The 27,931-nt window shown below is 44.8% G+C and overlaps 1 protein-coding gene and 1 long non-coding RNA gene across 3 annotated transcripts in view; one reads left to right on the forward strand and one right to left on the reverse strand.

Moving 5' to 3' along the window:
* Nucleotides 1–1,574: 1,574 nt before the first annotated feature.
* Nucleotides 1,575–15,907, reverse strand: LOC143901170 (uncharacterized). Its single transcript, XR_013258009.1, has 3 exons — nt 15,342–15,907; nt 14,649–14,861; nt 1,575–2,580 (listed from the first exon to the last, which is right to left on the reverse strand). It is a non-coding gene; the product is annotated as an uncharacterized LOC143901170 (long non-coding RNA).
* Nucleotides 3,460–27,931, forward strand: part of LOC143901169 (uncharacterized) — a 33,347-nt gene continuing 8,875 nt past the window's right edge. The window contains exon 1 of one of the 2 annotated variants that reach the window (XM_077413221.1): nt 3,460–5,131. In XM_077413221.1, coding sequence (XP_077269347.1) covers nt 5,080–5,131 — 52 coding nt within the window. In that variant the 5' untranslated portion in view covers nt 3,460–5,079. Of the gene's footprint in view, nt 5,132–16,045; nt 16,377–27,931 lie in introns of those variants that run through there. The other variant, XM_077413220.1, reaches the window with a different exon arrangement.

Consider the following 27,931-nt stretch of genomic DNA (forward strand, 5'->3'; position numbering starts at 1 on the left):
CTCGCAGAAACGAGCGCGTTCCGAATCAGCACTTGGTTGGCAGCACTGCGCGAGCGCGCGGCGACGGGCACGGACCACGAACACTTCCCACTTGTGCAAAATCCATCGGGAGAATGATAGCCGAATAACTTCCGCAGGTAACGGTACTCCGAGCGTCGACAAAAACGAGTAGCAAGGCCGCTCACCGGCCAAAACAATCGGCCGCGCGGTGACTTTAATCGTACGCTGCTTTCAAGTAAAAACAGTCGCGCCTAGCATGCCGCCTGGTGCGCCGCGGCGTCGCCCCGGCGCGGCGGCCGGCGGCTCGGAGCGGCCGAACGTGATTGGCCGGATTCGGGGGCTCGAGTTGCGAGCCAATCGCGTTCGACCCCTCGCCCGACTCCCGACCCGACTGTGCGGGTGCGGCGACGGCGGCGACGGCGCGCGCGCAAGCGCAAGCGCAAAATACGTGATACGTTCAACGGTACGAGTCGCGAGACGTTGTCGCTGAGTCGCTCGTGTAATTCTTTTCTCGCGAACGAAAAGAAATCCGTTTACGGAGTGTTGCAAAGTGAACGTACGCCGGATATTCTGTTCCTTCTTGTGTCGACTGAAACGAGTGGGACACTGGGATGCTGTCGCTGGACGAGATGAACGCCGATTGTCGCCGTGCTGATGGACCCCGACACGCCGTACGTGTCACCCTCCCGGCTGTGATTTGGCGGGTCTTCCGGAACGGTGTGCCGTGATCGGTGAGTGAATTTCACTAGAGAAATAAATGTTTCGAAGCGCGATATATCCGAATCTTAATAGAATCGTTTTTTCGCGTGTCACAGTGAGACGACATAACCTCGCGTCTCTTGCCTGACTTGCCTCATCCGTTTCGATTTCTACTCAGAAAATTTACTGTATCGTTTTTTACTTTTAAATTTCTTCGCGATCGTTCTCACAGCGCGGTGATCGCGCATACCATAAAAAACGTTGAACCGTCGCTAACAAGATACTTAAAAATTATGAAATATTTACTGTTACTTGTTTCCCAAATATTATTCGTTTTGCTTACAAACATTCCCATAAACGAGCCTATTGTTTCGTATTTCGTGCTCTTATCTTGCAGATTTATTAGCAAGAAAAAGAAAGAACGTTGTCAATTCGATCGCGGCGCTAATGGAATTATTGCTACGAATTTTTTTTCTAATAGCTAATATATATATATATATATATATATATATATATATATATATACATTGCATCTACAGTACAATACAAACTCATAGCTGATAGAATTTAACATTAACTATATAGACACTACGAAGCGCGCGTCATTTAGTCTCAACTATTGTATATTTTTAATAACATGTATCCGTCAAATTTAATTTTTATACATTTATTTAACATCACGCTTCAAGATAACTTGAATAAAATCAATTATAATAACATTAAATAAATTAATAACATTTCCGAAACATACTATCATTGCAGGAAATTAAAAAACTTTACATCATCTGATCAACTTATGAATTGTGAATATATTGCAATTAATAATTAATCTCCAAAATTTTTATTGTAGAGAATAGGACATATAAATATCACGACAGCTCTTTTTAGATATTTAAAGGTTCTTTTGATATTCTTTCATAGCTATCTCTTCTGGTTTATCTTTTCAGTGTCATTCATATAAAACGTCTGTTATTTACCAACTTTGCTTTATTTGTATAAACTTATTTCCAACCCCCTTCGATGATTTACAAATTCGACGTAATATATTTCATATCGTTTCTTTATTCCTGAGAACTTATTCTCGCGCGTTTTCAACTCGGTATAATTTTGGTAATCCGCAGATTTGATGGAGTTCGCTACAAGATTTTTGACAAGATATTTTTAAAAATCTTGGACAATTTAGAAATTTAGACGTTTATCTAATGCTTTTAATTTTCATGTGCGGTCGCAAGTGTTAGACCATTTTAACATCTGTTAGCCACATTGCGTTCATTTTCTGCATATATACGGCTGAAGAAAATAAAATATATAAATTAATGTATTGTACGGTAATTATATAGGATATCCTATATATACTTATTTTTTCAAACTTTATTTTACATATCCAATTAAAACAGATTATTATAAATGTTACGTAAAATTTCGGTTTAAATTTTGTGGAATTGCTGAAAAAAAATCTCGTAAAATATTAACTAAAGACACAGCGTGTTAAATATTATAATTGGACAAGCTTCTTTTTAGAATTTTTACAGTCGTGCAATGTCCAATTATGAGAAAAGAACATTTAAACCATTACTTTCGAAATATATTTAAAAATGTCTCACTATTGTAGGTAATATTTTTTCTTCAATCTGTTACTAAACTACAATATTCGCATCAATTTTGCTGCTTACACAAATAAATTTATACATACATACTTTTCGCTCACTTTCTCTCTCTCCCTCTCGCTCGCATTCTCGATTTATAAAATTTTATGTAGCACTTTCACAAATAATTATCAATATGTAACATCACTTTTGGGCGTATTCGCGAGGTATCAAAGTAATCGGACTTGTTTCCCGTCGATAAACTGTAGCCGATGCTACAGCCCTTTCTTCCTCTCTAAAACGTAAACAAACTTTCATTTAATTTTCTATAAGTTCCAATAATTGGCATAGAAGTTACTCAATTTGTATCGTCTTTGTACATTTGTACTACTTACTAATAGTGTGCAAGCGCATACGTAAGTTCACATAACCGCTGGATAAAATATTCGACGATTTAAATTGTAATTTTTATGATTCTCATACAGAATGTGGCAACGCGTTGCACGCGGCACGGTAGTTTATCGCATCGTTACGTATTTCTATATATTTATTATTTCCAGAAAAAAAAACGGAAAGCTGATTAGCCACTATATGAATTACGTTATTCCTTAGTCTTATCACGTTTTTTATGCCATTGAAGAGCCATTAAAGAATTCATAAACACACACATACGTATATTATTGTATTTAACTATTTATCTTAACTATTTATCTTAATAAGTAAGTAAATTGAGTAAATATGCTCTTTGATTTCTGACTCCTCTTATCGAGACCTAAAAAGACGTAACTTTTTTCTGCACGTTTCAAATGCGAGAAGAGTGACTCATAATTCTAACAATTAGAAAAAGATAAAAAGTAAGTTAAAGTCAATCTACATTGGTAGAAATGGACGCTAAACTAACAGGTCTTCCTTCCGGACAACATCGTGTCCAAAATCGGGATACAAGACGTCATTGAGACATCATATCATAAGACGTCTTAAAGATGTCTTTAAGACGTCTCATGTCCTGATTTTGGACACGCGTGCTGTCTGGGCTGATAGCGGATGAAAAGCGGAGGAGTCTTATCGTCGTATTAATAACAGGTGAAAGGGATTCGCGATCCGCGGCTGGCCGGCCGCTCGCGCGGTCGGTGGCGCCTCCGCTATTCCGTCGCGGAGGCGACCGCGGCGACCGGCGACCGGCCGCCGGCCGCCCGCAGGCCGCAGGTGGCGGGTGGCGGCAGCTGGTGGCGGCGCGGCCAATCGGCTGTCTCGAATGATCGCTGCGCGCGGCGGACTGCGCGACCGTCCTCCTGCCCGCCGAGGAGCCGTCAGTGTGCGCGCCGCGGAGAAGCAGAGAGACAGACATCTTGTAGATAAAATTTAGCGGCGTGGTGCCTCGACCGCGAGTGTCGGTGTTCGCGGTTACGTGTCGCGGTGCTACGTGTCGTTAACGGTGTCCCGGTCCACGTCGCCGTCGTCGCCGTCGCTGTCGTCGTCGTCGTCGCCGCCACCGCCGCCGCCGCCGTCGTCGTCGTCGTCGTCGTCGCCGTATTACTCCACGTCGTCCTCGTCGCCGCTTCCACCGTCACCGTCGCCACCGTCTCGTCACCGTTGCCGCTGTCTCTCGATCGCCACCGTTCTCGTTTCTCCATAATCGTGGTGCAGTGTCGCGCGCTTCGCAGGGAGACTCGCTTGCTCCGAGTCGTGGCCGACTTTATTCCTGTCAACCGAGTTGTCGTCGCCATCTAAATCGGCCATCGTCGTCGCCGCCACCACCGCCGCCGCCGCCGTCGCCGCCGTCGCTCGTCGTCGTCGTCGTCGTCGTGCGGCTCACGCGTGGTCCAGCGATCCCGAAGCGAGCCCGCGAGCTCGCTAGAGCCCGACAGGGATCACCCCCCCTCTCCCCTCTCTCCGCTCCCCTTCCCCGCCGCCGCTCGTCGATACTCGCGTGCACCCGCGAGTGCACGGTCGCGCCTACCCTCTCTCCCCCCTTCCCCCGGGGTGCGAGAAGGGGACCGCCCTGAGAAAGGAGACCGAGGGAGTTAGGGATCTCTTCGGCCGAGAAAGAGAGAGAGAGAGAGAAAGAGAGAGAGAGAGAGCGAGCGAGCGAGCGAGCGAGCGAGCAGCCCCTTTCTCCCCTTTTCTCTCCCTCCCCTTTTTTCCTCTTTCGCGTCGGTGGCTCCGTCAAGAACGCCCGTGAACAGTTCCTAGGCACCGATGTGCCGCTCCGTGCGATAACTTCCGTCACCTCTCCGCTCCACCCTCCCTCCCTCCCCCCGTCCGCCTGTCCGACCGACCGACCGACCGACCGAACCCCCGCCGTCCGCGCGTCCGTTCTCTCCCTCCCCGGCGGCGTATTTCCGTGCGCGCGTGTGTACATGTGTGTGTGTGGCGGCCGCGCCGGGCTCTCGAGGTGAAAATACCGCCCTCTCCTTCTACCCAACCCCTCCGTATAATACGCCGAAGGTAGCCGCTATCTCGTGCGAGTAGCAAGCACGCGAGACAAGAGGGAGGAAAAGGAGGTGGACGACGACGAGGAGGAGGAGGAGGTGGAGAAGGACAAGGGGCACAAGAAGAAGAAGCGGAGGAGGAGGAGGAGGAGGAGGAGGCGGGGGAGGAGAGAAGGAGAAGCAGGAGGAGGAGGAACGAGCAACAGTGCGAGATAAAGAGGTGGAGGAAAGCGGAAAAGAAAATAACGGCGCGGGCGCGAGCGACAAGGACAGCGCGCGAGAGGCGAGTCTGCTGCTGCTGCTGCTGCTGAGCGAGAGAGAGGAGAGAGAGGGCGCCCACTCGTCATTTATCCTAATACAGCATGACCTCCAACAACTCGCAGAAACTCCCCACGACGGACCGAGTGATCAAAAGTAAGCCAGCAAGCGATAAGTTAACGTCGCGTCGCGCGAGCGACGCGAACCATGAAATTGGCGCGGAATTACGCGCGATTACGAGCGCGAATGCGAGTGCGAAATGACCGAGTGTATACGCGCAAATGCGTGCGTACGTGCGTGCGTGCGTGGACCCGCTTTTCCGGCTCCCTCCGTCGGTAACGTCGCTCGCGCCTCCACCTCTTTTTTTAAAACTTTTTTTTTTCTTTTCAATTGCGCTCCGATAGCGCGACGCAAACCACGAAATCGGCGTCTGTATGTTTTTCGGCGCGCTTGCTCGTCCGTAATTTCAGATTCTAGTGTCGCGAAGATGCGGAAAGCGACAAATCTTCGCGCTCGCGAGAGGAGGGAGGAGGAAACCGGCTCGCCGATCTCGAGCGTGGCGCGAGCGAGTTCGCTCCGATCCGCTCGCGAGCGGAGTAGGCGCGTCAAAACACACCGCGTGTTGTACACGCGATTGATTTTCTGCCTGCCCGCCTCCCGCCTGCTTATTTGGTGGCGCCATTTCTATCGACCTGGTCCGGCGGTGCTTCGCGTTCTCGCGGGAGCCGCCGCGAAAGCCGCCGCTCTCGCGAGAGTAAGCTCTCTCTCCTCGAAAGACGAAAGAGTGAGAGAGAGAGAGAGAGAGGGAGAGAGAGAGAGAGAGATGGAACTCGCGTTCGCGCGAGCCGGAGGCTCCGCGAAACTCGTCGAGACCCGGTGCAGCGGCACTGGATAACCTAACCTAACCTCCTAACCTCGCGCGGCGGCCAACCCCCGCCATCTTCCCCCGGAGGTTTCGCCTCCCTCCTCCCTCCCGGAGGTCGCGCCGCTCGGCCAGCCTCGTTTCCGCGGGGTCGAGGAACGCGGATCGTCTCGAGAGCGCGCGGCCGCGCGCTTCTTCGTCTTCTTCGTCCCTGCTCGAACAGCTGACGCGTTGCGGTGCACGCACGCAGGCGAGAGGCGTGTGCGCGTGCACGCGGGCATGCACGTTCGCGCGTTAAAGCGCGGCGCGACGCGGCGAGCGAGTATCCTCTAGGCGAGATTTTACTCCAAAAAGTCAAGTATCCGCTTATAGACGTATACGTACTTGTTGCACGGTCGCATATTCGACCGTTTTTTTCGAAGTACCGAGAACAAGGGAAATGAAATTCGGCACTACAATATCGGAGCGACGAGGCAGGGAGGGAGGGTGAGAAAGGGTCGGGGCGCCACGGTGTGTGTCACCGAGACCAAGTGTCGAAAACGAGACCGGTTTGGGACGCACACAGGTGGCACCTCGGGGTCGCCGACCTCTCGCCGAATGACGCTCCCGTGTTTTTGCTCGGTCTTTTCCTACCCCCCTTTTTATTTCTCCCTCGGTTTTCAGCCTCTTCTTTTTTCCCGGGTGATCCAATCGAGCGGACGCGTCCGCGACGTCGCACTTCAGGCTTCCTACGAGATGCTAACGTGACGCTCCGATTCCTCAATGGGCGAATGTAGGTCATGAAAATTGACGAAACGGAAGTGCGCGCGCGAACGGCTAAATATTTTAACATTACCCGGGAGGTGGTTTTCTTTTTGTTTTTTTTTTCTTTCAACGCGAGCTGCGCGCAGCGTAAATAATTATCTAATCGCTCGTCCGACTTGACGCCTTTTAAACACAACGTCGAGGATTTATGCGACTTTGTTTTTACGTCGCGCGTTTATTCACCGCGAGTCCTTTTCATCTTGTTTCCGCCTCGAGTTTGTCTTAAAACGGCGGCTTAATCGGAATCGTAAAATTCAGCAACGTAATCCGATATCGGAGGGCCGGATAATCCGTATTTCAAAGACACTGTGATTATATAGAAAGAGACAGATATGCGTATCAAAACATAATTCGGTTACACAATTTACGGAATCGAACGAACGGATTGATCTCTGGAATAAATACACTGTTAAAGGGTGAAATTTAAATCAATACCCCGAATTAAGTAACATTTATTTTTAATTACCATGTGTGTGTCGAAATTTATTATTCTAACATAAAACAGAATTATTTTAACTCTATTTAGTTTGGTTAAATTGATACATTGAGTAAGAGCAGTGGCGACCTATAGGAACTGTTAAAAACGACTCAAATTGAATACAATTTGACACTACATTGAAAAAAAATTATTATTTGCAAGAAAATAGACTAAATGTTTTGAATTTAGTTTCCTTAGTTCAAAGAAGTATTAGGTAGATTTAAGAAAACATTTTTCTGAGTTTAAAATAATTTCTCAAATATACCTATAAATACTTCTTTGAAGTAAGGAAACTTACTTAGTTAAGGTATTCAAAGAAATCTATTTTCTTGCAAATAATAAATCTTTTTCTCAGTGTACGTATTTAACTACAGCTGAGGATCGGTCATGGCGTTTGTCAAGGACCGAAAAGATTGCGAAACCGCACGCGCGAAGCGCCGCGCGTTCACTTTTTCTCCGAGATATCGGGAAAGGTTGAGAGACGCTGAGCGATGTGTATGTAACATTAGAGAGAAGGTCGTTTTAATTCGTGCCATTTAATGCGAATACGCGAGAATCTCGAAATCGTTTTAACGCACACTCATCGTCATTGGACTCGCAAGGGGGTGCGTAACTCTGTCGTCGCGCGTACAGCGAGCGAGCTCTTTGTACGCGAAGCAGCTCGCGGCTGCGTAAATAATGTTTCACGGTCATAACTCATTGTCGCGACGCGAAAATGTCGTAATTTCTGGCGCGTAGCCAAGAGCGGTCGCCGCGGTCTTCGGCGGATCGCTGAATCCTTAACCGCCAACTTTTCCACGTCTTCGCGTTTCCACCTTCGTTTTTCTCTTCCAACGAGAGAGACGCTATTCGCCTCGCTTCTTTCTCTCTCTCTCTCTCTCTCTCTCTCTCTCTCTCTCTCTCTCTCTCTCTCTCTCTCTGCCTAATCACGGGTATCGCGACACCTCGGACGCAAACGCATTAACGTAATCTCTCGCGGTAAATGCATGAGCCTGTCTCGAGGAACGTCGTCTCGCGGCAAGCACGCCTCTAATCATTCCACTCGAACGTGCTAAATCGTAAGGAACGATCTTCAGGCATGGCTTATCTCTACCTTCCTTAAGACGCGAATAAACGGATCTACCGCCGATTGGTGCTTCGCTCGGTTATCCTTTCGCGTAACTTCGAAACGTCGCCTCGTCGCTCGAACGAGCGCGCTTCGTCGCCGTAATTTATTCTGCGAACTTATACCCGTAATTTCGATGTTTCGCCACGGCGGAGATGCGGGGATATACGCGGAGTTAAAATTCAGATCGTAACGCGTTTCAAGATGTTTGCGTTTGATATCATAAACCGCTTTTGCTTTAACTTTCTCGCGGGCGCAATTTCTTACACACATAATGCAAAGCATTCTCGCAGCATCTTCGCGCGTATTCTCTTTTCTTCTTTTCTTCTGAGAAAGAATCGACGGAGAGCTCCCCACCGATTGAAAATTAAATCACGTTTCAAATCGCGATAGCGCATACCTTTTAAACATTCTCGCCTTGGAAAGAATCAAGTTTTCGCCTGAGTTTTGTAAAACGAACGGAAACTAGAGCTTCGGATCGCCGAGGGTTCGATCGTTGCTCCGAATGTCGATCGCCGATGACAATCGAATTGGGGCTTCGAACGCGTCGTCGCCAAAAGTCGCGAGCGATTCTAAGTTGCCGTGACGGGTCGACTCTGCTTGAGATTATTTTAGGAATCTGACGACACGACACGACACTCACTACGCGAGGCGAGGCGTCGCGTCGCACCACGTCGTCAATTTACGTCGGTCGCCGGTCGAGAGAGCGAGCGAGCACTTTCTCGCGGGGGACAATTACCGAATTTAAAAGGCATCGCGTTACACCGCGCGGCGAGATCTCGCGTTACCGCGCTAATATTTTTCCAGTCTAATTGCGCTCGTCGTCGTCGTCGCCACGAGGAGCGTCGTCGACGCTGTATCCGCGCATCGGTGCGGTCTCAACGATCGCCCCATTTTTTTTCTGCGCCGCGAAAATTTATTCCGCGAGACCGCCGCGCCGTCCGCTTTACGCGCTGACGTGACGTGCACGAGACGCGCTTCGATCGCCGCGGCCTCACAGAAAGAGAGATATCTCCGGGGCTGCGGTCCACTTGATGCTCTAGAAATGTTTTGGAGCGTTCTTTCTTCTCCTTCTTTCTTCATTAAAAGAAAAGAGAAGAGGAATGCTTCGAAGCATTTGTAGCGTCAAATGGTTCGCAGCCCTGGTGTAATCCTGGTCCTACGTTGGCCCCACTCTGGTAAAAATTTTGTCGAGATATTTCTGAAAGTATATATACGCCGTAAAACGGTAATCTTGACGAAGATTAAACATCGCTCGCGTTTTAATAAAGAAATTCTTTCCGGGGATACTTGCCTTTGATATTTTCTGCGCAGAGCAATATATAATCGATGTACATTTCTTTTTCTCAATAATTTCTTGTATACGCGAGCAAGATGATTAACTCTCCTCCATCAAGTTCATTTTTTTTTTAAATAAAATAAACTCGATAGAGTAAATGTCCCGGTTAGATGTAAACTGGGGTATTCGTGAACCGGATTATACCGATTTCTCCTATCGGGCCGCGGCGATCGAAGCGCGTGTTTACGTTTCAACGCGTGAAGCACGATCTCGCGAATAATGTATGACGTGCGTCGCCTGCCTGACGTTTCTTCTGCGCGGGGGAAAAATAGCGCGACGCGTCACGATATTCTTGACCCGATGCATACTGATCGCATTAAATATGCGCAGAATGCACAGTGCATTTCTGCCGCGCCCGTCTCCGCATCGCTCCGTTTCTGTTTACCATTGATAAATGACTCGGCGCGCGTCGCAACGAGCGAGAGACAAGTACTTTTGAACTTAGGCTGCATATCCTGACTCCGTAGGGATATCTATATTTAATATTTATCCTTGAGACACACACACACACACAGTGTCTCATCGGGTGCACCACGAGTGTGAATATACTTTTGCGTTATAAAAGCGAATCATAATTCTTCGATTGCCTCGTTTACAGCGGAGACCTTGAACTTTATTGAACGTACTTAATCAGTACAGTTTCCACAAGCGGTTCAATTAGAAAAAAAAAGAAAATCAATTGCTCGCATCCTTCTGGTAAGAGATCGCGTAGGCGACGGCCGCGGCGCAGCGGCCTGCGCGAGGGAAACGACGTTGCTCTTGAATCCCCCCGACGGATGATCGGTCGGAGTGCTCGTTAAAGTGAATTATAGACGCTCGTGAAATCATCTTTAATTTAAAAAGCAGTTGGTGTGCGGCCTTCTGGTGTCTGATTTTGCGGTGACGGGTAGAGCACATCTTCCGCCTCGCAGCGCCGACGATCGTGAGATTCGGAGTAAGTTTTCGGAGTCGCCTTAGGACGCGGTTCTTTCTCCAACAAGTGGATAAGCGCAGGAATCCGCGGTCGTAACGCGATCCTCCGCGCTGATTACGCACGATTTATCACGCGTTATCCACGCGTGAAATTTGCCGTTCGCGCGCGCGGATTATGACTCCGCGTATATATTTGCACGCTGTCGTACGATATCTGCGATGATATATGCGCGCCGGGATATTGCGATAGTATTGTGACCGCTTGCTGGTCGCTGATAACGTACCTCGATGGCTCGCGTGTTATTATTTGCGTTCTTTTAATATCCAGCCCATTAGCTGTCGTTCGGGATGGTAATTTGCATAAGCACATTCGAGGAGTGTCTTTCAAGCTGTCAACGTTTAAGAGCAAGAATCTCAATTAAATTCTCGGTGTGTAATTAGACGAGATGTGACCTGCGCGAAATCACTTTTTTCGCTCTTATACTCATTTTTCTCGAAAACCCTCGCTACTCACATTTCTTTTTGTCCCCCTCCCCCTCGTTAAATCCGGTAAAATAATGTCGTGGATTACTTAGCATAATTTTTCAATTATTATTTTTCGATTATCATCTGATAGGCATTATCAGTATGATTGGGCGTAAAAGAATATACGATATAATATGCGCTATAGTAACATCGCTAGATATAACGGATTTAATTACGTAATACGTTGTCTTCTTTCGCGGTGACGGATGCTGATGAATGAACTTTACAACGCGTTTATCCGAGAATTAATGACTCGAAGATTGCGAGATGTGCCTCAAGATCGTTATCGCAATCGCGGATTTCTCCGCGACGGCTGGCGCCGATCTTATCGCGCGCGCGCACGAGCTCGAGCGTCGCGACTGATTAGCGTCACGATTTGTGCGACATACGTGCGTGGCTGACCGCGTAGTCGTCGACTCTGCAGATTCCTCGGGAACAAACATCGGAGTTTGTACGTGCGATTAACACCAGCACCGACCGCTGAAATCGTTCTTTCTCGTTAGCGCTCTCGATATTCGTCAGCGATTCTCACGGTCGTAAAGCGCGCAGAATTGATTTAGAGCTCTCCGGAAGCATTCGAAAATACTTCCCCCGCACGCAATTTGAGGACTTCTCGAGCGATCGGTTTTCGCTTACGTTTCTACGACTTCCATGACAATTCAATTTCTGCTAAATGGACGGAGCCGCGAGTCTCGGGATCATGCTCTTCAATTAAATATTCCCTCATGAATTTTCGATGTCAACGGTGCGCGGTCGATAACGGTTTTCCCGTCGTCCGAATGTAACGATAACGATATTACCCCGTCTCACCCCGAAGCTTCGCAAAATTCTATTTCGTGGAGGATCGGAGTCTAATAGCCGGAACTCATGAATATTTAGATTTAGAATATGGACACATGCACCATGTGTGAAGGATTGTTACCTTTGCTTTCCCAACATCGTGACATTAAAAATAGCATCAACTCGCGCGCGATCTTCTTTATCTTTAAATAGATATATCTGACAAGAATCCAGTATCGCACGCAAATGTTATTTCTCAGTGTGGGAAATATCATGAAATATTATGTGTGTTGGACTTTGGACTAATGGCTGTTAAAAGAATAGGCTTTAAAAAATAATGAATCGGTTTTAGAAATCGAATTTATCTGGTAGATAAAATGTTTTTATAAACGAACAGCTCGATTCCGATTGCTATTCCAGGAATCCATCATTAGAATGATGATTCTGAATCTCCGTGTATCTCTCGCCTGTCCACTCATTCCCTCGCTTGCTCTCGAGCGTCGGGTCCCGCGCGACGCGGCGGCTCGTCGTCGGCTTACGACTGCTGGGTGGTGTGTAATAATAGACGCAAACTCTCATTTGGCCGGTCGGCCAACTACATTTGGCTCGGCCGCGGTCCACTGTTCGCTCCGCGGCGGGTCCGGCTGGCCGGTGGCGAAATTTTTGTTGATTCTACGAAAGAATAAATAAACAAGGAACGAAGCCCGTTCGCTCGTTCGCCCGGGTACTCTTTTTCACGACTGCGCGCGCGGTCCTCTCGTTCTCTCTTTCCGCCGTTGTCGAAGCACTAGACCGGACCGGAGAGTTTTTATTTTCGTGGACGACGAACCCCGGCTGAGTCGCGCAGCCGCCTTTCCGCGACTCGTTTTGCGGTTAAACGGTATTTGTGGAAAGGCGGAAAACTATGTACGCGAAAAGGGTATAGGGAAGGCTCTCCGAATAATCTCGTTATCGCTTCTTAATCTTTTATCGTATAAGAATTAAGAAGAATGTCACGAGGTATGTGACTTTATCTTAACTAGAGCGTTATCTGAACAAGAATCCGTTGTATGGGCGTAGTTCTATTTTATGTTTTTCGAAAATCTTTGCGTAGTCGTATAATCATTCAATCAAAAATCAATAGTTTTCTGTCTGTTTTCACAAGAACGTTATACGCGACCCACAGTCGATTCTTTTTTGCCCGCACATGAAGTATTCGAACCGTCTAATTAATTATAAAAATGCTAATCTTCTTAAGCATCATAAGAGAATTTGAGATTGTTAAGTTCAAGCGTGTTGGACATTATTTCTCGTGGAATATATGTGAGAAGGTCTGCTTTTTTTCAATCGTGATTTGCATTGAAAATCCTCCGGTAGAGGTTGAATCGGACGCTATCGCGTCTAGGCGCCGACGACATTCGTTACTACATTTCGTTACAATGAGTACTCTGTGTTCTGCGATAGACATTTACAGCACAATGGCTGTCTGTAGGAACTGCGGCCGGCACGTTGTAAACAAGCCGTACACACACTGCATCACGGTGTGAGACGAAAGTGTGTGAAGCATCGTACAATACAACTTGCTAATGCCGGCATTGCCGGCTCATATTCGCATATATCCGAGCGTCGCGATGTGGTATGTCGAAGATTATCGAAGTCTTGTTGAAATAGCTTCTCCCCGGAAGTCCTAGAAATTTTCGCGGAAAGTTACATCACGTTCCTGCGCGTCGGTTTCTCATCAGTTGTTAAAGGATAAACGCGTGCTTAATGCTTTCCCCCGATCCATTCTTCCGAACCAATTCTTTCTAGGAATACTTTCGGAGAACTAGAGTCTTTTTTTAAGATTTTATCGGGTAAATCTCGATGTCTAAGATATTTAACGCGTTAAAGTGTTTAATATTTATTTTATTTATTACACACACGTAGTTAAGCGTTTGCGTGATCCCTCAATTAACCCCTTCGTAATTTCCCCGAGTATTATATAGTGGACGCCCTTGCTGTTTCGGACACATCATTTTCGTTTGCAAACCTCGACGCGATCGACGTTTTCAGAACATGAACGAAGGATTGGCTTGTGCTACGCATACATAAATAAATTGGCGGTTTGGGATGAGAGCGGGCAGGAAATTAAAACCCTCAATTAGTGCAACCTTGTAACCTTGTCAGCGAGTTCCTCCTATAGGGAGGTCGATACGACCTCTATATATACGTATATATATATATATATATATATATATATATAAATATATAACGGCAAGTATATAGCGCGTTTACCTTGTCAAATCCCGTTAGCACTGCTGAGAGCAAATCGACCCCTTATTTAATCATGTTACTCGGTTCACTTCCACCGAGAGAAAATAATTAACTAACGTAAGGATTATCGGGGAAAAAAAACTGCGTGGCAATAATATCGATATCTGTGACACTGTTCCTCGTTTTTCTCCCGCGTCGTTTTTCAACGAATCCGAGCTTGCGAAGCTGAACTAATCCGGTAAAAAACCGATCTCCGATCTCGCGGTGATAAAAATCGCGCGTGGAACGAGCGAGTCGCGAAATTAGAACGTTCTGTATGTGGGAAATAAAATTTTATATTTACGGTGATTAAACTGGATTAGTCGATTCAGCTTTCGCCACGGCAAACGAACTTTAATCCTAGTCGCGATTTTTTCCGATTTTTTTTTATTCGAAGCTTGTCGCTTTGCAGAACAGATTTTCTCTCTCTCATAGAAACGACGGGAAGGGAGAATTCAACTTTCCGCGGCGCGTTGTGCAACTCGGTCGATACCGGTCGTCCGTCATGGATTCTTGACTTATGTTCGGATTTCCGGCCGAGGAACGGACTCTAATCCGCGCGATCTCGCGCGAATCCGCGCGGAGGGAACTACGTACCTTCCTTTAGCGTACCGTCGTCGTCTCCGCAACGAAACCAGGCCAGCCGACGCGAAGGGCGCACGAATTCATTATGTGGCCCGCTTTTCGAGCCACGGAATATCTGATCGAAAGCAGTTATCCGGTCGTCGGAATCGTTTTCCCACTTTTTCACATCGCGGACGTTTCCACGGCTGGCTCTTAACCCGTTTTCACAATTCGTATTCGGTGCATCTAAAATTTGGGAAGGGGAAATATATAACAGCGGTTCATTTATACATGTCCTGAGTCGGAAGCGATTTGTTCACCGTTGTATTTTGCCCTCAAATAAGAGCGCGAGAATTGGTTGAGGGCAAACTTTCGGATATTTTATTAGAGGAAACGATGCGAGGGAGATGTATGAGCACATTCCGATTCTGATTAACTTTATTAATAAGGTATGCTGCTCTGCTAGTGAATTATATTATGTGAAGGTATAAAGTACATCGGTTCTGTTATATTTGACGATGTTAAGTATAACGATGCGGCGTCAATCGTAAAATAATTAGAAAAATGAAAAGAACGATTGATTGTTTGCTTCTCGCCACCTCTTCTGCAAAATTAGTCTCGTACAAATTAGCTTCGTGTTCGAAGGAAGCACGGATATCTGTGACGATCGCGGGTCAATGGGTTTTGCGAGCGAGCGAGCGAACGAGAGGGTTGCCTCCTTTCTACCTTGCAATTATTGAAAAAGTGACGACGGTGTCCTTAAACGATTTGAGAGGACGGTGGATTGATTTCTCTGACATATAGCTTCTTCATTTTCGTGCGTTGCCGCGTTTCGACGTCGGGCAAATAATGGCCAGTGCCCGTTTCTATCATTTCTCGTTTGTCGCAATCCGTGATTGCACCGTGGATTCCCGGAGCACAGGCAGAGCACTAACGAACTAATTGTCCCACGGTTATTTTCTTTGCCGCGTCGGGGTCCTCTGCCCTTCAGCCTGATCACCTATTCTGCACCGGTGACGTTTGAATTAATCCTCGGCACACCTGCAGTTTCTTCGCAGTGTCTTTAAGCGTTTCTCGGAGACGAACTTGGGACTTGTCTCGAAGGTACGTAAATAAGTACTCCCGACAGCGGCAAAAAAGTTCGGAGGAGCGAACTCCAATATGCTGATTGCATCGGTGACGTCGGTGATGCATCTTAAGTTGAAAAGCAAACTGTTTTCCTCATTATTCGACTCGCTATCCGCTGAAATGTTATGTAACGCGTACACGTTATCTTTTACATTATTTTTTCACTTAGATGATTATCTTTAAGATGGAATTCAATTTAATGGAAGTAAATCTAACATTTTAACGTAAATATTCTTGATTAATGTTTCTGCGGTTTCTACAATTTCTATAACATTCAATCATAAGGTAATCATAAGTTAATTCTTGGACTATTATGATACATGTCAAGAGCGATTTCTCTCATACGAAACCGCGGACAATTGCCCCTCGCCCCTGTATTCATGCATCAACAGGTGAATGATCGTCCTTAGTTTTCCGCGGTGCGTGTTCTGTTCCGGGCAATGTCCCTCGTACTTCTTTTGATAAGCGACGACCAGGAAACAAGAAGTAACCTCCTCTCGTTGTCGGTCGGAATGACGGGACACCCATGCCTTTGGAGAGCGACAGAAGCGCGGATTACAGGAGGCGAGGGGTGGACAGGGCGGATTGAGGGAAACGAGGAGGAGACAACACGAGAGCGAGATATCAGAGGGTGTAAGGAGAGCGAGAGAGAGAGTATGTGAGAGAGAGAGATGCAGAGCGAGAGAGAGACAGGCGGAGCCGATCAATACTCACGGCCAACCCTGTAGTAACGCATAGATTACCTTATTCATAGCATATCGTTGTGTGTCCGCTCTGCTTTCCCACAACCTGCATTTAACAACGAATTGGAAAAGAGAGCCCGTGGATTTCAAGGGAATCCGCGCGAGACCCTTTCGGGATTCTCCCGAGGTCTCGTTCGGCCCACAATTGAGAGTTTTCTTCCACAGTGGCGACACTACGAAGATTCAATATCGCGCATACAAATTACTAAAATTGATATTATTTCTGTTTATTTGTATGATTATAAATACGCGCGAATTGAAATGTATGTGTACGAAATCAAATCCGCGATCGTTATCGTTGAAATTGTTTCAATGTAATGTCGTATGTTTACGACAGTCGCACAAATGCACCTCACGTGTTGGAGCTTATAGTCGCTTTAACGATCCGAGCGACCGAAATCCAATTCAATCTTTGTTATAAACAATGGACAAATTAGCACATCGGCGATTCGCTCTCCAAACACCGTAACTGATTCATTGGCTCGTTCATTTTCGCTCTTTCATAAAACTGAGCTTTTAAGCTTTTAATTATATTATATAATCTTATTTATATATAATATAAATGTCACGCGAAAACTTCCGTAAGATTTCACACCCTCTTTTTTATTATAACCGTCATATTATCTATCGTTATATCACACCCTGTTATATCTTTTTACACAACTACGTGTTATCACACGAAACAAAACGCGAGGCATATCTCTCGGTTTATATTGCTGGCTTAGATTGAATGAAAGATTTGTAGTGACGCTCTGTATCTCCTGACAGACTTAAAACTAAGCGGGAAAAGGTCGTGGCATTCGTCCGCGGGAGGAAACGTATTATTTCTCTCGTAGTAAGGGTTTACGCATTCCCACGGGAAAAGCGTCACGAGCTTCATGCATCAGCAGCGTGCGTTTTGCGTAAGATAAATAAAACATCGTTATGTGTATTATACCCCACGAGATGATAGAGATTACAACGAGCCGGGAGTAAGCACGAACTATCAGGTGAACTATCAGGGAAATGGTTTTGTCACGGTGAACAACACGACGTTATAGTTAATCCTTGCTTATTGTTAAAGAAAAAAAAGTTAAGCGAAAGTTTGATTTATAACACGATATAATACGATTTCCAAAGATAAAATGTCTAATTGGATATATTTGTGTATAAAACATTTTCGTATATTTTATTAATAGATTTAGAGTTACGGCACATAGAACAAATTAAGTAGTAAAACTCAAGTAGTAAGCAAATCAGCCAATTACAGTGAAGAACTTAAGGCATAACATAAGCGGTAGCAAATCCAAACTGTTGATTTTCTTACTGCTAACGTTTTACTGCTTAAGTTTTTCTATATGCCAAAGCCCTAAGGATTGCGCAAAACACAAACTCGTTTAAATCTTAATTCGTCACGTGAGCCTGTCACGCGTGACGGTTTCGGGAATACGAGAGTACACGACGGAGGTCTAAAAGATGTATCATTTTAAGGGTCCTCCAGAAGTGGCTTGTCCTTCGGGGTCAAGAACATCTATTGACACTCGAACGGGAGTTCGACGAACTCGAGTTTCCTGCATGCTCGGGGAAACGAAAGAGAGAGAGAGAGAGAGAGAGAGAGAGAGAGAGAAAGAGAAAGAGAGAGAGAGAGATATATTGTGCGAGATTGCGTCCGTCCGGTTGCCCGCCGTAAATTTTTCATTCGACTTGCAACTTCCATCGTTCGCGTCCATATCCCCCGGATCAATTCCGCGCCCTCTGCGTCGCCGTTATGCGTTGTCGATGCTCGCGTTTACGCGTTTACACGATAAAAAGGACTTCGTCTGACTTGCATCGCTCTCTTCGACGTACCGATCCGTCGGTTAGGTTAGAAGTCACCGTCTGCAACTGTCGTAACTGTTATGTAAATGTCACTTTGCAGTACTTTTGTACGTTGAAGGAGACTTACTACGCGGAACGTAAACACAAAGGAGACTTGCTGGAAACGTAGAAAAGTTCAACCTCGAGAAAATATGTCTGGTGCACTTTTGATGATCTTTAAGCTCTCGCTTTATTTATTACGTTTTATCGACAACCGATATGAATCATATAGGAAAAAAATGATAGAATGTGCTCTTTCGAATTACGCAATTTTCCAAGCATTTTTCGCGTGTCATTTCTATCCGCTTCTACCATTTCTATTTAGATTTCTATTATCGAGACAACGATAAACTGCAACGGGTCGTGACCTCGTTTTACAATTGCACTTGTGGAATATGATTGAACAAATTTTATCGATGGGACAATTATGATAAATCTGAAATCTATAATAGTGATTTAATAGTGATTTAACACGAAGCACCCAGCACAGTTTTGTAAGAGAGTGTGTTTTTGGAGCAACAAAATTGATTCTAAAATATTTCAAGAGTATCATGTTACTGAAATATTATGTTATTTCTTAATCACGGGGCTATCTGCGTGCGGTCCACAGATAATACGCTGACGCTGAATCTTGATAAACTCAGGGTTATCGGCGTAGTATCAAACATAGTAAGCAACGTGGCGCGGCAAATAAAACGCGTCCTCGATTTGAGAATTAATCTCACCTACTTATCGGTCAACATTTATATTCACTCTTGCACAATTCACTTCTGTCCTATCCGACGAACATTACTTGTCGTTTCACGTTCACGCGTTGGAATATATACATTACGAGCACGTAAATTGAATTTTTAATACTGCCCTAATTTACGCGCATCTTTACATGTGTTTTTCCGGATGTCTCAACCGCGCGGCCGAGGTGTTATTGTTCTAAAAGTGGCGAGAGATTTATTCTAATCTTATGCAGATTGAACAGAATATGGAATTAATAAGTTCAGAATACTCCATATCGATGATTAATTATTGAAAACTTAAGAAGCGGAAAAGATCCTAACAAAGTTCGCAAACTGCGCTCATGCTTCGCTTAAAATTCAATTCGTGCAACCGCGACGATTGGCCGCAGAAGCATGATCGAACTATATAATAGCGTCCACCCTTTTATCGCGCGTTTCATCTTGCTCCTTGGATCGTCCTTGGTTATATCTGCACCTGGGTATAAATATGCGGCGATCAATTTGTCTCTTAACGTGGAAAGGGCATGCATCTTGCACTCTTTCTCTCTCTCTTTCTTTCTCTCTCTCTCTTTCTCTGTCCTGGCAGTACCGGAGGGTAACCCATTCCCCCTGCGCGATCCTTTCTTCCATTCTGCCTTCCGCATGAGTACTTCGTACGAGAGCAGCCTCGAGGGCCACTCGCGCTCTCCCCCACGACTACTCTCCCCTGAGTGCAGACTATTTTTCTTTATTGCAGCTGGGGTTTTCGCATCTTAGCTATACGTGTCACTGCCCCCGCAACGACCATGCCGTTTTCGACAGCCCTCTTTGGGATAACATCTCGCTCGGACACCCTATTATCGTCGGAATGCGATTGACATTGCGAGATTATTTTCACGATTTATCTGTGTATTTATTTTTGCCATCAACCACGCCAGAAATATATGAATATCTATTGTTCATATATATATATATATATATATAATTCCCGAAATATAACTAGACTCTATAACGCAAACAAGATTTGGGCATCGACGCCAATCGTCATCTACACGTGAAGACGATTATTTTGCGAAATAGTAACATGCGCGCGGAATTACGGATAGTTATTGCGACTCGAGCGGCATTATGTCGCCCGTGATTGCGCGAACACGCGCACGTGTGCAGTCGCGTAAAATGCGCGGCGGGCTTCGCGAAAATGCGCGCCAGATGTCGAGCCCGCGGTCGAATTAGCACTTTTATTGCCCGGACGACATTTTTCCCTCCGCGCGCATAAACCCGCCGCGTCGTCGGGGATGTCGAATTTTCCGCGGAGGCGCATCCTACATTCCGGCGAGATGTTGAATTTCTACGCGTTAAATTTGCATCTTGAAATTTACGATCATGACCGTGGAACTGTTCAAACTTTACTCAACTTTAAGTGCACGGACGTTATTCCTTTTTATCACGGTTTTTTCTCTTTCTCATTTAAAACTATCATTAGGCAAATAAACTTTGCTCAAATATTGGAACTTATAAAGCTGAATATATATGGCATTTATATCTAATGTAAGAAAAAAAAACAAATTTGTTTTATTATATATAATATTACATATATAAATGCATATAATAAAACGTTGAGAGGAATATATTTTGATTGCAATGGTTTGAGAGATTAAATGCTTTAAGTGTGTAGGAAAGAGAGATTAAACGCTTTGAGTGCGTAGGAGAGAGAGAGATTAAACGCTTTAAGTGTGTAGGCGTAAGAGTCACATAAAGTTTAGAACGTTGACACGTGAGACAGAAAATATTACAATGCATTAATTGATGCTAAAATGATGCACTATCTATTGAGCTTTATTAGATAAATGTATCCTTCGTGGCACCGCCGCACGTGGAGTACATATACGTTTATTTAACGAGACTTGAAATTTTTTATCGTTATTGCCATATTAACCCCTTTCAGGTGACCGACGGTGAAAGGTCACCGCTCAATTTACACGAAAGTGTCGCTCCCTTGCCAAGTTCGGTTTCGGAGAGGAAACGTCACGAAAATTGAATTGGCTTTTCCCCTCCTCTCTCTCCCCGGTACCGGCCTACATTTCGCCATTTCCGATGTTTTCTCATGTCCAGACGGATTAATGCCTTGGAAAATTGAGAATCCGCGCCTGAGAAAACCGGATATACCCGCGTCATATCTTCAGTAGGTACACGCCTTTCTCGCTTTTTCGATGTTATACCTTCGCCGATATTGATGCGAAATCGTTTTCTCGAAACTGTTCCTAACAATTTGTCCCCTTAATTTTTTTTACAAGACATAATAAAATATCTTGTTTCGTATAATTTAAAAAATAAAACGGCAAAAATATTAACGTTCTTAAAAATTACGTTAATTTTGAATATTTAATCATTGTTCCAATTAAAGACGCGAAATGTTAGGATATTAATCATACATATAGCGTCTTGTAAAATCTGTGTCAGATTTTGCCGCCTCGTATCTCGAGGCGATCTAATTCGATAAACATATGACCGTGGAAAACAGCGGCGCGCGCCGCGTCCCGATCGAGGGTTAAATTATTTCCCGTTCTTGCGCGAGCCACGTGATTAATCATCCTCATACCGAGGGCGGCAACGGGCGAGCCTTCTAAGATCGACGTTTTCGGCTCCGGTGACCCGGAATAAGAGAGGGCCCCGCGCGCCGGTAATCCGCGCGGTCGGCTCGGGATCTGACGATCGATCGGCCGTGGTGTTCGATCACCAAGACTCAATTCGGTCACTCCTTGCCATTCGGCCTCGGTCGACCCGCGATGGTCGACTAAACCATCAACGGCGAACGGGATGGTTCTTCATCCTGCGACGCCGTACGCGCTTCGTCACCGATCGATACGCTCGCGCCAGCGTAGTAGAAAAGACGTCCTGTCTCTCTTTCCCTCTCCCTCTCTTTCTCGCTCCTTTCCCCGTAAGCCTCTGTCACGCGAGCGAACGTTGCTGCTGCAATTCGGAAGAACTCGTGGATCGGATTAAGCCCGATACTTTCCGATCCGTCTGACACTCGCGTTTTCTTTTAGACAATTTAGTACATTTACGGGGGACTTCGCAAAATTTGTATTCCTGCTTCACCCAGTGGGATCCTTCATCCTGGGAAGGATTAATCTTCTCTTGATGTAACTTGGAACACTTATCCTTCCTTAATTAACATTTCGCATTTCGGTTTCGAACATAACGAAGCTGTAAGAGGCTTCGTAATTGTTTTGATTACACATACGTATTCTCAGAACTTAATATTGTACCCATTAGACTTGAATAGTAAATTCAAAGAGACGCACTTTGCTAAAATAAAAATATTTTTATTACTATTAACTTACTATTAATGAAAGTTAGTCTTATTGGGATCGAGACTAAGCAAACAAAGCAGACGAACACGAATGAACAAATTTACTTCGTTGGCGTGAGTACGAACTCAAATTTGCTTTGGTAAAAAAATTCGTCCCGTCTCTTATTGGCACATCAAAGGAAAAGCGCTCACTATATTTGTTTCGTTCGTAAATATTCGTTCATGATTGTTCATTCGCGCTAATTTGGTCTGGACCTTTTAGACAAGTTTGCGCGCACTGCGGTTCTGTTCATTTCGTTTCGATTAATTTGGAGTCGTTCTCCGAGTTTATGTTAATCAACGTGTCGTATGTGATTCTCTCGATAAATTAGATCGCCAACATTAATTCGCGCGGCTTAACTTCTGGTAGAGAGAAAGGCAGGAAGGGACGAGCTCTTCGACCTCCACCGCGTTATTTCAATTTTTTCATCTTGCGCCGCAGATCCGCGTCGAACACAACGGCAGCGGCAGCAGCGTGCGCAAATTGAATTTCATTTTCCCCATCTTCAATCGCCGTGTCGCGCGGTACTTGCCGTAAACGCTCCGTGCATTAAGTGGCAAGTGCATTCTCTGTGATTCATCTCGTCTGGCGGATAAAGCGTCTTTGCAACGCTCGCGCGAGTTTAACGACTGTTGATCTCCTTTTTTAAAATACGTCGTTTCTTCCATACATCGTATGTCTGGCATAATAATATAATAATAGGAAACCTTTGCAAAGGCGCGCCGTAATCAGCTTTCGTCCCACCTCGGTACCGAATCTCTCCTCACCATCCCGCGTTACGTCAGTTATCGCATTACTCGCGATTCCTCTAAGCATTTGCATATTTCGCAGTGCGCGACATCGTGACACGTCCCGTTAATCCGCGATCGATGCACGACGATTTTTCTGAACGTCAGGGATCGCGCAAACGTTGGGACAAAGGTGACTCTCCTCTCTCTCTCTCTCTCTTTCTCTCTCTCTCTCTCTCTCTCTCTTTCTCTCTCTCCTTTTATTTCGGCAGCACGTGTGCACGCTCATTTTAACAATACGGGCTCATCGATGTGTTCGCAACGGGTCGTTTCATTTTTAACATCGACTGACATTCCTCGCTTTCTCTCCCCCTCGCCGTTTTATTCTTCGTGCACTCTCAGGCGATGCACACAGCGTTGTGCATCGGATATGCACAAGTGAGCGCACATCTGCGAGGCCGTCGCGTTTTTCTCCTCTCCGCGAGACGTGAGAAACGTGTCTCTTGACATGTGCAGCATATTTCGGACGAGCATCCGTGTCTCGCAATCTCGGGGTCGGGCTTTCCGCTACGCGACCCTTGAGTTCTTCAAATTCCCGACCATATTTTTTTACATATTTAACAGAAAAATTAATTTTCTTTTAAATATGTACAAAAAATGAACGAGAATGTGAGGAACTATTTAATTTAAATATTCCCGCAAGATATTCGAGCAACTCAGACAAGTTATGGCATGCAATGACAAATTTTCAATGATGACACATATAAGTGCACAAATTATAAGCACGTATTATATTATATTTAATTGTATGATATTATAATTAGTCGATAAATTTCTTTTTGGAATTAAACTCTTCAAAGTTACGAGAAAGGCTTTTCAAAGATTTTTGAAGTTATATCACTAGTTGCTGTACAAACGATATTTGGCGCGTGCCGAGTGTGAGTTGGCGAGATTACGTTAATAAGGAATAAACAACAGTTATTTTCTCGGCCGTGACTCACGCGGAGATTAACTTCTTAAGTATTATAACAAAGCTTACGAAAACGATTATAACTGGCTCTATGTCTCAGCAAAGTAGCGATACAAAGACGACGATATGTCGTAAAACCTTCTCGAAAAGGCGGCTGCTGGATATTTTCGCATCAGCAGAGAAGGTGTCTATCACTGCTCTATAAATGATTACTCGAACAGTAAAGTGTCGCGACAGCGATCGTCTTTCTCCATCGACACCCACCTACCTACTTACCTTACTTATCCGGTGCGAGTAAATTATTGCGAAAGTACGCCACTCGTGCCAGAAAAACCGATTCCTGGTGTCGCGCCAGAACACCTTCGTTCTCCGCAGAAATCTTTGTGTTCTTCGTTACGGCTGTCGCGACAGAGGAGATCTCTCATCTGCCCGGGAGAGAAGCGAGAGAAGCTTGCGCTCTGTCCAGTCGGTAGCTAAACCCGTTGCCGGTATGCGCCAGTATGCGGCAAGCGTAAAAAAATAGTATTTTTGCATCAAGATATAAGGATAATTACTGAATTAGAGTGTGAATGATGGAAACAGTTAGAAATTATTATACAGTTAATTATACCGCGATTAACAGCGATGCTTGTGCTATTTTAAGTTATTCTAGAAACCGAATACCTACATTCTATTTTTAATACATTTGCAATGACGTGTGTCTATTACCGCATTATTTTAATAATCGTTTTCGAGTAAAACGTCCTGATCAGTAACGTCAAATGGCTAGAGCGCGTCGCTTCGCGAAGCAACGTCTAATGCGAATTAGAAGTGGCAGAGAAAAAAAAGAGGAGAAGAACGGCATTCGCGAATGAGATCTCGTCGTTTCGGTTTCTAAATTTAGCCGGTTATGAATGGATCGGCCCGTCACCGATACGCGACGATCGTCTATGCGCATTTATTTAAGTATGAAAGCGACACGACGAGACTTCCGAATTTAAAATAAGGACCAGCAATCTAAGTATCCCATTTTTCAGATGAGATACATCTCGAAATTATTGTGTTTTTTGTTTTTCTTTTTTTTTTTTTTTTTTTTTAATTGGGATCTTATCTCGAATAGAAACGCGATTGCTCCACTTTTTATTTCGTTCTTGTATTTCCATACCAGCTGAAATCGCAGAGGCTTCGGCGTGATTCGACGAAACGTGCGTCCGCGGATATTTCGCGGGCTCGTCCTTCCCTCGAACAACTAATGAATCGCGCTTAATTGCCAGCATGCAATCATATTTAATCGTAATTAATCGCGCCGGGCGGATGTTGATTGTAGCCGTGGCTCGCTACGATTTCGTATCGATTCGACGCGCACCTAATATTTGCATACGCTTGATAAACGGAGCGAAGGATATAGCGCTAATCCACCGGACTGGTTGCAAACCAATACCTAACGTTATGAATAATGAGAGATGATTATTTCTTCAAAGTATCTCGGCCTTTTAGAGGAGTGTTCTTTTAAAAAGTGTGAATTCGAAATCGCAATCTTTTCCTTATACATCATAAAAATAGATATATATGCGAAGCAAAATTATTTAACATTAGAAACTAAGGTGTCTCAAGTTAAACTATAGATGTGTAAATAGAGGATAAAGATTCTACTGCAACATTTACGTTACTTTCGATATAAATAGAGGGATATTGATTCAACGTATATCCAGATTCTATTCGTGGCGCACCAAGATTAATTATTTCGAGATAAATAACGGTCCAAAGACGGTCGGTAAAATCAGTCACGTGTCTCATGAAAGTACGATGGACGGATATCGTAAATATCGTATATATATGTACGATTTCGGCGACTGTAAATAGAGCACAGATCTTGGACCGCCGTCTCAGTGGAACGAGATCGATTAGTCATCTCCTCGTCTTGTTTGGAAACGTTCCATGCGTGCTGGAACGCGTTCTCTCACGCCTGCTAATATAACCGCGAGAAATCATTGACTCGTGTCACGTCAACCATGATCCAAATAGACACTTCATGTTCTCACAAAAGTTGAATCATCGCTGGTAAATACGCGTACTACAGATCTCCAGATTATTTCGGTACCTAATTCACTGCGATGCAACATTAAATTTCCGTGAAAGAAATGAATGAGTAATTAGTCACGCGAGGACGCCAGGTGTTCTTGTATTATAAGAGATAGAAAATTAGCCACTTCTTTGTTGGCTAAACTTTAAACGACACGAATAGATAATAGAATTCTTTTGTTAGATTTCAAACGGAGTTTACCTAGTAAATGCTTTATTTTAGGACAAACCATTGAAATGTAAGAATATTATATTCAAAATCACAGAAATTATAAAATTATAAAAAAACATGGCATTTAATCAAATTTTTACTATGGAAAATTTAACTCCAAATTTTTTAAAAAATCCACGAAAGTTTATCGAATACTTTGCGGCTCTACATAAATTTGTATTCATTAGCCAATGCATCGTCGTAAATATTTATCGAGAATTTTTATCATTTTTTTCTTATTACGATACAATTATTTAATTTTCTATCCCCATTTTTTATCATCGGAGAATAGCAATGCTAAACGATTCGAAACGTATTAGTGTCGATCTTCGTTTCTCCCAACTCGAACGGGGCCGCTCGTGCTTTTTCCTTCTTTCCGCCCCGCCACGCCCTTCCTTTCGTTTCCTGCCGGTCGAAAGCTTCTAAAGTTCAGGAGTCAAAGCCAGCCGCGGCGTAACGGCGTCAAAGAGCTTTTCCGTCGCTTTCTCATCATCGTCGCTATACGCCGCCGCCGCCGCCGCCGCCGCCGCCATCGTCGTCGTCATCACGCTCCGAAACGGAGTTCCGTGCTTTTATCACACTTACCGCGATATGCGCGCCTACGACGTCGCGGTCTCGCACGATCGAACTCACCGAAATTCGTGTGCTCGTGACTGAGCAGGTTCCACTCCGGGATTCGATAATGAAAATAGAACACGAAGCGAAAGCTATATTTACAGACGTACGGGATTTGAAAGACAATATATATACGTAAAAAAAATAGCATATAATATTTAATAATTTTAACCGACGCGTAACCGTAATAATCTGCTTTCTCTCTCTCTCTCTCTCTCTCTCTCTCTCTCTCTCTCTCTCTCTCTCTCTCTCTCTCTCTCTCTCTCTCTCTCTCTCTCTCTCTCTCTCTCTTTCTCTCGCGACGTTATCCCGATTGGCTCGCTCGGTTTTATAATGCGAAAAGTCGGCAGTTTTTCGGTGTGGGATTTTATTTGTCCACGTATAACGCCGAACGCGGTTATCGAGATACGAGCCAATTCAAAATCAATAAAACTTGATCAGGCTGTCGCGCTATTCGCCCGCGGTGCGTCGAAACAGCACACGGTACACCGGGACCGCATTATCGCGTACACTCGCACATATATACAGCTTTCTACACATATCCGAAATCGTATGTGCGTACGCGCTATGGGTATGCAATTTACGTCCACCACTGAACTGAAACTCAATGCAACGATAGGTAACAACTTTTTATGTCATTAGCTACTGCCAACGACACTCAATTAAAAGAACAGAAAAAAGTCAATAGCGGAAACCTTCGAGAGATAATGGGCTGTTATCATCAGGTGAAATTTTGTTAACTGGCGCTGAAATTTTAACCAAACCGTTGAACAGAATTAATTGCTTTCTTCATAAAAACTGTTGAAAAAAACAGCTTGTAATCCCTTAAAGCAAATGTAAATCTAATTATCTTGTACCTCAAGGCGCACTGTTATACTTGGGCGTTACGAGTAGGGAGTAAAAACTGGGAAAAACGAAAGTACTCGACAACGTGCTCTTTCGGTGAAGAGGCAAAATG

This window comes from Temnothorax americanus, unplaced genomic scaffold, assembly GCF_048541705.1.
Source record: "Temnothorax americanus isolate GAGA-0224 unplaced genomic scaffold, ASM4854170v1 Scaffold32, whole genome shotgun sequence".
In the NCBI taxonomy this organism is placed as follows: domain Eukaryota; kingdom Metazoa; phylum Arthropoda; class Insecta; order Hymenoptera; family Formicidae; genus Temnothorax; species Temnothorax americanus.